Source organism: Dermochelys coriacea, chromosome 3 (assembly GCF_009764565.3).
Source record: "Dermochelys coriacea isolate rDerCor1 chromosome 3, rDerCor1.pri.v4, whole genome shotgun sequence".
Taxonomy (NCBI): domain Eukaryota; kingdom Metazoa; phylum Chordata; order Testudines; family Dermochelyidae; genus Dermochelys; species Dermochelys coriacea.
This window is the reverse complement of record NC_050070.1, coordinates 149,822,277-149,833,396: the sequence shown is the minus strand read 5'-3', so window position 1 is coordinate 149,833,396 and position 11,120 is coordinate 149,822,277. Positions and strand designations below refer to the sequence as shown.

Genomic DNA, 11,120 nt, shown 5'->3' with positions numbered 1-11,120 from the left:
TGATGCCATGGCAACCACAACACCTATGATGCCATGGCAACAGCAACACACATAGGACTAAAGGACACCTGGGCAATAGCAACACCCGATCAATCGCAGCTCCAGTTTCTCCCCAGAATAGCTGACCTGAAGAAACACATACAGGACATAATGTGGCTTCCCTCCTTCACCTTGGCCAGGGGCAGCCCCCCTAGAGCCTGTCCCACCCAGTCCTGACACCCCTCCGCCCCAGCCTTCCCACTTGGAGAGAGAGCGTGGGGGTGGGAACGGGCATTGCCACATAGTGCATTGCACGGGGGACGGCCTCTCTCACTGGGGGGAGGGATAGCTCAGTGGTTTGAGCATTGGCCTGCTAAACCCAGGGTTGTGAGCCCCCTCCTTGAGGGAGCCATTTAGGTATGGGGGCGGGAATTGGATAATTTAGTTGGGGATTGGTCCTGCTTTGAGCAGGGGGTTGGACTAGATGACCTCCTGAGGTCCCTTCCAACCCTGATATTCTATGATACACCAGGGTCGTCATCCTGGCACAAGGGACAAAATGGCCAGTCTACTTAGTAGCACTGACAGGCATGACTGGCCTGGGCATTTGCAGGTCCCCAGGCAAGGGCAGGAGTCCAAGACCCCAAAGGATGGCAGGGGGCCTGGGAGCACTCAGGGGGCTGAGGAGCACTCAGAGAGCCTGAGGGGATCAATATGTATTTGGGTAGCTATCTCAAGGGCTCCCAAGCACTGGCTATACTAGCACCCTCTTGTCTTGTGTGGGGTGAATCCTTGATTCCACTGGCAGGACTAGAATTCCCTCTGCAGCCTCACCTCCCTCCCCCATTAACAGGCAGGGAGTGAATGCTACCACGAAATCCAGTGAGAGGAGAAATCCAGACAGCACCTAATCACCTGTAATCATGGCAGGGAGTTGCATAGTGACCCATTAAGAGGCAGCCCTGAGCTTCTCCTGTAGCTCCACCTTGTGATGGAGGAGAGAGCAAGGATTGTAAGAGAGTTTGGAGATGGCAGCCTGGCCAAACAGACCCCTGTGTGCTGTTCCTGTGTAAAGTGGAGCACTCCCTGAGCCATCGGGGACAAGCAGTCTCTTAAGAAGGTGGTTGGAGCAGATTGACCTGCATGGATACACATCAGATCTCCTCCTCAAGAGGCTGTACACCCTCAAGGTAAGCCTGTGAACCTGCAAGACAGCTAACTGTTGTATGTATCCTGTTTGGCGTACCACTCAGGACTGCTTCCTCCCCATTTCCAAAAAAAACCCCATGAATCCCACCCCCCTCTGGTATCATTTTTACTGATGTTATTGTTGTTTATCTAGTATATTATGGCAACATTTGAGGGCAGCAATCAGGATTGGGCCCCATTGTGTTGGGCACTCTACAAACAGAGGAAACAGTTCTTGCCCCATAGTACTTACATTGTAGTTTTAAGGCAAGATGGAGAGAGTGAAAGATGAGGGCAAAGTTAATCAGATCCTGTGGTTCTGATTGATGAGTCCACAGCTGTAACGTCCACAGCTTGACAGCTCTAAGTCACTTAAAGATTTGTTAATTATATATAAAAATTCCTTATCAAATCTAACTTCCTGGGTTCTTTGCACATTTCCCCTCACACTCACATCTGGGGAAAAAAGTGACCCAGGGATTGTTGGCTACAACTTTTATGTTTGGTTGGTCTCCCCCTTCTATATAAATAAAACTATTCGCAGTTGTCCCTCTACCAAGCATTATTAAATTTAGTGTTAGCTCTGGGATATGCTTTCTGAGAGGCACAGCACAGAATCTGGTCTATTATTTTTAGTTAATTCTGGTGAAAGGGGTCAGATTGCTAACCCTGGAGACAGCCTCTATTTAACTTCAGATCATCACAGACACTAGCAACTCAAGTTTTCCACATACATTGTCACCTGCCTCATTGTACCTCATTCCGATCAGGAGAGATTACCTGTAGGTGTAAGAAGGGAGTTCAGTCTCCATAGTCCATTTAGTCTTTGGTTTCTATGCTGAGACTGCCAGCTACACCCATTGTTATGGTGATTTTTTTTGATATGGACACCTGTCCACTAGGAACTGGACTGAGACCTCCAACTCAGTTCACCTAGGTCAGCCAGCCACCCTAACATGGTAATGACTTTCTATCACTATCATCCACAGTTGGATTCAAACCATATGCCAAGAGCTGAAAGGCTCTTTATCCCATTACTGATCCCCTAAGCCACCCAGTCTCCAGTCTCTGCCTGTCTTGACTGAAGATTATCGAAAAGGAAATCTATAGCTTAAGGAAATTCTTCCAGGTTCAATAAAGCCTGGTGGGTAACTGTACTCTGCCTTGCTTTGTCCTGACCCCAATTACTAAACACTGATAAGGATCGGGAAGTAAGTGGCTGTATTATTTAACAAATGAAAGGTCAAAAACACTGCCATTCAGCAAGGTCAAAGGTTACCATCACTGTTATTAAACAATTTGAAAGCAACCTCTCCCATCAGTGGCTGTTCCAGGATAAAGCAGCAAGCCCGTGAGGAGCCAGGCAGGCTGGGGGAAACAAAGCACCAACACCAGATATAGTTCAGTCCAACACTCGGTTGTGGGCTTCATTTCTAATACCTTCTTCAAAAAGGGAAAGTCAAGTGTTCCAGGAACACACACGGACCTGTTGTCAGTGCAGCTAGGTCTCTTGCCCCTACCCCAAAGAGATTTCAGATCCTACCACAAGTTAATAGGATGGCTGTCCTGTTAGATTTCAGAGTAGCAGCCGTGTTAGTCTGTATTCGCAAAAAGAAAAGGAGTACTTGTGGCACCTTAGAGACTAACAAATTTATTAGAGCATAAGCTTTCGTGAGCTACAGCTCACTTCATCGGATGCATTTGGACAAATGAAGTGAGCTGTAGCTCACGAAAGCTTATGCTCTAATAAATTTGTTAGTCTCTAAGGTGCCACAAGTACTCCTTTTCTTTTTGTCCTGTTAGAGTTACCGTTCATTGGGTGAGATATTAAACTGAGGTCCCTTCCAACCATCTCTGGTGGGACATTGAATATCCTATGGCAGTTTTCAAAAAAGAGTTCAAGGAAAACTTCAGTATCAGGGTCAATCATTTCCTCTTTGATTAGACCAGTTCTAATGCTCGAGGCTGTGTGCAGGCTATTGCTGGATGCAGAATAGCCACTGCAAGCTTTATACTATTAGTACTACTTGACTTCGTAAAGTGCTTTGAGATACCTTGGATGTTAAAGGTGTTGTAGAAAAACAGTTTCTCTTCCATGGTGTTTACTTAGGGCATCACAACTCAAGAGGAAAGAACAGATGTTGATCCATTAACTACCTCATGGGAACCAGTAGGAGATATCATATTAATAGTGGCCTGGTCAGTGTCTCCTCACCTCCTGGAATAGATGTGACAGAGTCTCAGGCCTTCTCTGCCCTTTGCTAAGGGGACAGATACACACTCCCCAGCCAAGGAAAATCCACTCAGATCGGGTGACCAACAAGACAGTCCTCCAGAGATCTAGAAGGGCCAAGAGGAAATATTGGAAAATCAGGAAACAGCAGGCCAGTTAAGAAAGGCAGAGCTGGGTGAGACTGGAACAGACAAGGCCGGCTCTACCTTTTTTGCCACCCCAAGCAGCGAAAAAAAAAAAAAAGGACCGACAAAGAAGAAAAAATGAAAAAGCCGCCACTGAAGGGCCGCCGAGGAAGGAGTGCCGCCCCAAGAACGGCCGAAGTGCTGCCCCTTCTGATTTGCCACCCCAGGCACCAGCTTCCTTAGCTGGTGCCTAGAGCCAACCCTGGGTACAGACTAGATCAGTGGTTCCCAAACTTTAACAGCCCGCGAACCCCTTTCACTAAATTGTGAAATCTCATGAACCCCCTCCTAAAAATGAATATTTCCAGGGATTTAAGTTTAAATTTCCTCTGCACGCTGCACTCCGTGGGGCTCCTGCTGCTGGACCCCGTTGACCGCCCCGGTCAACTGAGCTCCACTGAGCTCGGGCTGCAGGTCCCGCTGACTGCCAGGGCTCAGGCTGCCAGCCCCAACTGCCTGGCCCCACACTCCCTGGGGCTCGGGCTGCTAGCCTCCCACAGAGCGCTGGGGTTTGGGCAGCCGGCTCCCCCGCTGACAGGGGCAGGGCTCGGGCTGCCAGCCCCAACTGCCCGGCCCTGCTCTCCCTGGGGCTCAGGCTTCCATTAACTCAAAGTGAAGTGATACTTCCTCACAACCTATCCTGAAGGACGATCCCTTGCTCTCACAGATCTTGGGAGACAGGCCAGTCCTCACTTACAGACAGCCCCGCAACCTGAAGCAAATACTCACCAGCAACCACACACCACACAACAAAAACACTAACCCAGGAACCTATTCTTACAACAAAGCCCATTGCCAACTCTGTTCACATATCTGTTCAAGGGACACCATCATAGGACCTAATCACATCAGCCACACCACCAGGGGCTCGTTCACCTGCACATCTACCAATGTGATATATGCCACTATGTGCCAGCAATGCCCCTCTGCCATATACATTGGCCAAACCGGACAGTCGCTACACAAAAGAATAAATGGACACAAATCAGATGTCAAGAATTATAACATTCAAAAACCAGTCGGAGAACACTTCAACCTCCCTGGACACTCAATTACAGACCTAAAAGTCGCAATTCTTCACCAAAAAATCTTCAAAAACAGACTCCAACGAGAAACTACAAAACTGGAATTAATTTGCAAACTGGACACCATTAAATTAGGCTTGAATAAAGACTGGGAGTGGATGAGTCATTACACAAACTAAAAACTATTTCCCCATGCTAATTTTTCCCCCACTGTTGCTCGCACCATCTTGTCAACTGTTTAAAATGGGCCATCCTGATTATCACTACAAAAGTTTTTTTTTTTCCTGCTGATAATAGCCCACCTTAATTGATTAGTCTCGTTAGAATTGGTATGGCAACCCCCATTTTTTCATATTCTCTGTGTGTGTGTGTGTGTGTGTATATATATATGTATATATCTGCCTACTGTATTTTCCACTGCATGCATCTGATGAAGTGGGTTTTAGCCCACAAAAGCTTATGCCCAAATAAATTTGTTAGTCTCTAAGGTGCCACAAGTACTCCTCGTTCTTTTTTTCTCAGAATGCTTCTTCTAGCTAGCTTTGCTTCTTATCTAGAACGAGCCTTATCCATCTAGTTATAGCCACGTTACTATCTCAGCCAGATACAAGAAGAGCTGAAAAATGGCATTGCCTGGGTTTATTTTCCACTCTAAATCCTGTTTTGACACCCTTCATCTTTCTCCGGAAAACTCTTTCTAACCTGAAACTTCTGCTCAGTCTCAGATACCAGATTATAAAAGTTTAGTAGGCACTGGAACTAAGAGTCAAAGGGGGATCTGAGCCATCAATCTGCACTGCCCTCCTGGTTAAGTGTTTGTGTCTCACTGTGGGAGCATTGACAGTCTGGCAATATGTCTCACCCCATGTTGTGGTCATTCACCCTTAGTAACCATTCTGGGTTTCTTGGTTCCCCTGTTGTCACCAGATGCCTCATAACAACATGTTCAAACAACCCAGCTGTCTCATGCTGTGTGGCTTCTTCTGTTCCTGTTCCAATGGTACAGTCAATTCAGGTTGTTTACAGGAAGAAAGGGATGGATATTCATTGCTTTCTGCACCACGTCTGCTGATGAGCCCATTCCCCCTCATTTCCCTCATACATATATACACACACACTGCACAGGCCTTCCTCCATGTAGCTTTAAATTTGCATTAACAGAAGGGGTATCCTTGTTGTTGCAGTGGAAGTGGGGGGAAATGCTTTCTCTGGTTCTAGAGAAAGTTTTGCCCTTCTGAAATCCCCAGTGCCTCCTCTGCTCAGAGCTGGGCTGTGACTGAAGAAACCTGAGATGGGCCAGGAGAGAGAACAGCAGTCTGCTTAAACTGTTTGAAGAGTTAATACTCTTTCCAAATGCTGGCACCTGGGAATCCTTTAATGACTTAGACGGTGCTTTGGGCAGACTTGAATATCTCCTTTCAGCAACAAAGGCCCTCAAATATGATTTATTTATCTGACTTAAATACTTAAAGTATTCCATTGCTGTGTCCCACCTCCTGCCTTTCTACTGGACATAATGAGACCAAATCCAGCATCACTGAGAGCAGATTTTATACCTGTGTAATTTATGTCCATTGATTTTAATGGAGATAGATTTACATCTGCTTTTCTGAGAGCAGAATTTATCCCAGGCTGTATCCTATATAATGAAAGCCTAAACCATCACGCTCCTCGCTCAGGAGGGTATTGTATATGAAATATTTAAAACATTTAATGGATTTATGCCCCCAGCATAGCTATTGAAAATATAAGTAAGCACTTGTAGCTGGGAGAGGGATGTCATTTAGAGGAATGATGGACCACCCTGCTGTGTTTTATATCGTGTGTTGAGAAATTGTGTTAATCAAGTGAGCTTTTATTGGCAGCACTCTGTTTAGTTGCATTTTTGTTTCTCTTTAGTTTAGAGACTCCCACTGGTACCAGAGCAGGACATAGGCCGAGCTTTCATGGGTATAAACGAAGCCTCACTCCATCTTTTTAATACCCAGATCTAGACTTATAATCCTCTGAAAATTATATCCGGCCTCTCTCCTTTCCTCCTCGGCTTGTCTGTCCTTGTCTGAATACCTCTCAAGTCCACATTAACCCCATAAAGCACTGATCCGTAGGAACTCCCCAAGCCCCCCTTTCCTGGTTTGATACATTTTCCTATTCCACAGTGTCTAAAAGATTGAAAAAAGTTGCAGCAAAAAAATAGGCAAGCAAATGCTGCCCCTTCAGAGATCTCCTCAGCCCTGGGGAACCTGGCTTACAGCTGTCTCTCATCGTGTGAGACGTCTCTCGCCATGTGTTTGTACAGCACCTAGCACAATAGGGTCCCAATCTCAGTGGGAGCCTCTGGACACTGCTGGATTACAAGTAATACATTATATATAATAATTAATGACCGAATACAGCTTTGCTTCTGGAGACTCCTCTATGGTGCACCTCACTTCTTCCCCTCTATCCGCTCCACCCTCAAAGTGCAGTGACTCTACTAGTATCCAAGAAGTCACTCCAGATTTCAGTTGTGAACGTTTTCTGTTGACAATAACAGACTCCCCTCCCGCAAACCCCCAAATTCAGCAACCTGCAGCGGTACAACATGCTGCCACTAAACAACTGGCTTGGCCCTATATGCTGCATTCTTATAGCTTTGAACAGCAACTCCAGGGCAGTTAAATTTGTCATATAATTTTTTGTGACATATGCCCCTCCTGATAGACTGCAAGCAAATAGTGCAATAGATTTCATAGAATTATAGAATCATAGAATATCAGGGTTGGAAGGGACCCCAGAAGGTCATCTAGTCCAACCCCCTGCTCAAAGCAGGACCAAGTCCCAGTTAAATCATCCCAGCCAGGGCTTTGTCAAGCCTGACCTTAAAAACCTCTAAGGAAGGAGATTCTACCACCTCCCTAGGTAACGCATTCCAGTGTTTCACCACCCTCTTAGTGAAAAAGTTATCCTATGATGGGCTGTGGCATCTATGACAAGTAACTCATGTTGCCAGCATATGAAGACCTGAAGCATGAGGACTAAGTCAGGAACAATGCTCCTGCACTGAGGTACCGCTCTCACAGCCACCACTGTCTTTCAGAATCATGGGTTTGACATTTCTTTGGTGTGGGCCTTACTTCTGGCTGCAGGGGAGCCCATCTCAGCACAGAACTCCAGTAAGGTCTCTGGAGCTGCTGCACTGATTGATCTGGAGTTTCCATGGTCTCCATGTTTGCAAAAACCAGCCGATTTGATTTCAAAATGTGGAACCACTTAGTGTTTCCTTTTCATTTGACCCTGGCTTTACATCCACTCCCGTTAACCCAGTATCATATTTTGTAGCATGAAACCATTTATCTTTGGAGTAATAGGATGCATATGGGGTGAAACCCTGATCCTATTGAAATCAGTGGGAATACCACCCCCCCATTGACTTCAGTGGAGCCAGAATTTCACCCATAGAGTGGAAACATGGGTCCTCAAGGTGATGGAACAAAATCAGTAAAATGGGCTGTAAGGCAGTTATGATAAGGCAGATACCTTGTGTCTCATGGAGAACAAGCCCATAGATAGGTGGAGGAGCTCATGGATAGTGTGAAAAGTTACAGTGGCCGTGTGATATAAAAAAGAGCTGGCAGGTGGATTCACATCAGGATGACAAGGGCATAAAATGTGGCTGTGTTAACTATGAGTACCATCCTTGCAGAGAGACCTTGATGCCTTTCATCATGACTGATCCACACAGACACAAAGTGGGGGCCTGTCTGCCAGGTTACTTCCTGTGAGAACACAGCATGGTGCAGGGCACTTGTGATTACAATTGAATAACAGTTCCATAGTCCATTGAGCTGATTGCTCAAGCCAGTGGTAACCTTGGCTGATGACTAGATACCTCTGTATGCCCTATAATTCCTGACTTGTAAACATTCCTAGATTTCCTACCCTACTGAGCAGCTGCCTCATCTATGTAAGAATGTCAAGCAAGTAATTCCTGCCAAACATTAGGAATCTGGTTTTGGATGGGGTGGTTTGCAAGAGATCTTAGCTTTTGGTATAATGCAATATTAAAAAGCACCCTCTTGGGTGCTATAAACAAATAATAATGTTGTCATCTCCCCCCTCCCCCCCCCATTGGTTTTAGACTGAGTGATTCAATCAAGTAAAACCCTGAGGAAGGAGGGGCAGTTACTATTTCACATTTGAAGAATGTTTGATTTTTTTTAATCTATCTTTTCTTGAAAGCTCATTATATTTTTGCAAAAAGAAAAAGAGTACTTGTGGCACCTTAGTTTTTCTTTTTGCGAATACAGACTAACACGGCTGCTACTCTGAAACCTATATTTTTGCACGGTTTTTGACCCTCTAGAATGCATTTGGGCTATAGAGAGAGCTCTCTCTCTCTCTTTCTCTCAGTGTCTGGGGACTGTGAATAGCTGTATACTGTGTATGAGGGACAATTTATGTGGACTGAATGTTTCATTGTTATGGAGGTTGGATCTTAATTAAAGGAACTAGAGGAGGTGGTGGAGGCAAAAGTCCTGTGAACCAAGAGAGCAGGGAATTTCTGAGTATGGAAGATTTGAGCTATCTCAGATCGGGAAAGCTTGGTAGACACTGCCCTCTTTGTACCACAAACAAGACTGCAGGTTCTGTACCTTCATTGCTAATCTTGCTTGACAGAGATGCTGAGGAGATGCCAGCAGTACAGCATTGCCCCTTCAAGCTATTCTTGGTGAATTTGGAAATCATGTGCAAGTCAGGGGTCCTAACAGCCACAAGACAGAGCACAGCAAACATTTATTAAGGGGTATTTGTGCTCATTCCGGGAACTCTTGCAAACATGAGCACAGGAGGAACCCTTGTGCCCCTGCAAACATCGGTGCAGGGTGCTCTCACCTTCCACAAGATCATTAGAATTACACCCACTTTAAGCTCTATTTCCTTTGAGGTAGGTAGCCTCGGGAATTGGGAGCCCCTCTCATTATACGAGCCTATGGAATGCCCTGAACATGTAGATTTAGTGAGCCCCTCATTCAGTGACCCTTTCCCTTCAGAAACATTTCTGTGCACACATGAACTTCATCACTGGAATCACTACCACAAGACTTCCTTCTCCTCCTCCTCAAAGAGCCATTCTTGTAGCTGCATTGGAGCCCCCTCTGCCTTCCCTCTGAGTCATAGAAAAGGGGGCAAGAAGGGCACAGTTGGCTTTCAGCACATTTCTTGCAGTGTCACCTCAGTAACAGGAATCACCAAGGGAACAGAGATGTCGGATGCTGACAGGAGAGTTTTCATATGTTGGAGAAGAAGCTGCAATGGGTTCTATGCTTGGAAATTAACGTGGGTTATGCCTGCCCTGGCTGGAGCAGAACTTGATGAGACACCTGTTTTCATGGAGGAGTCTGGAGACAAGTATGGGCTGACTGAGCACATTCAACAATGAGGAATCATGCAGCTGCTCTGCCTGGCTTATGCACATAGGTGCCTCAAAGGTCCAGAGACCCTCTTGGTTCCAGGAACTAGTCGAAGAGGCAGCCAGGAGGAGCAATGAAAATACAAACTAAATAATCAGGAGAAGAAACAAACTGTGCTGAGTGGCAGCTGGTCTTCAACAGATGAGCTGTGTAAATATCACAGGGGTCTTGTGAATAGGCCCTGGGAATCCAGTCCCTGGAGAGGGACTCAGTTGGGTCAGAACATCGTTCCTCACAGGAGGTATGTTTACTGTTGCACAGCGCCGGGTGTCTGCTGTAAAAACATTCCACTGCTGATCTCCAATATACACTGACCTCTCAGCCAAAAGATGTTTCCTCCCTGTGTCTGTGCACATCTGTCTGTCTGTGCACATCTGTCTGTGCCAGAGAAAAGAAAGTGTTCCAAATGGATCCTGCACTGGAAATACTCTGCTCAGACCCCAGACAGAGGTGCACTCCAGCCCCACTCTGGTCATGGAAAGGCCCAGGGCAAAATAATGAGATTCTCCATTTTGTTACTATTTCATATGCTTGGTACTTGTATGGTGTTGTCCTTGTACCCACATGCTGTTACACTGGAAGTTATTTGGGGCAAAAACCTGTTACTTGGCACAATTCTCCTATGTTGCAGCACCAGGTACACTGAAAACGCAATACAGATAATATCATCAGATCCCAGAATCCTCTGAGGAAGCAAGATATAAGGACCTGCAAGTGTGGGTTGCCTCCAGAAGAGGCAGGAAGCTTGCTAACCCCATGAGGTCTAAGTTCCTAGTGATATCACAGCTCCTGAATGATGGTGTATGAACAGTCATTCAGTGAATAACCAACCAAAGGTATCACTAGTAAGCACCTCTCATTAATGTTCCTCCTTTCTGTCCATTCTGCTTTCTATCTATCCCCTTTGTCTTCCTCTTTTTCTTCTTCCCTTGTCTCTCTCTGATCCCTCCCACCTTTCAGTTCTGTGCTAATGTGCCTCATTATGCTTATTCCCTATAACCCTTTTCTGCTGGCAGATTTGCCATAGCAGGAAGCCCACAGCCTCTTTGGCACTGGC

At 45.9% G+C, this 11,120-nt stretch overlaps 1 protein-coding gene across 1 annotated transcript in view; it reads left to right on the top strand.

Moving 5' to 3' along the window:
- Positions 1-678: 678 nt before the first annotated feature.
- LOC119853587 (epoxide hydrolase 1-like) overlaps positions 679-11,120 on the top strand; it is a 66,621-nt gene continuing 56,179 nt past the window's right edge. Inside the window, exon 1 of the mRNA XM_043511572.1 lies at positions 679-1,169. Within this exon, the coding sequence (XP_043367507.1) occupies positions 1,123-1,169 (47 nt within the window). The 5' untranslated portion in view covers positions 679-1,122. The remainder of the gene's footprint in view (positions 1,170-11,120) is intronic.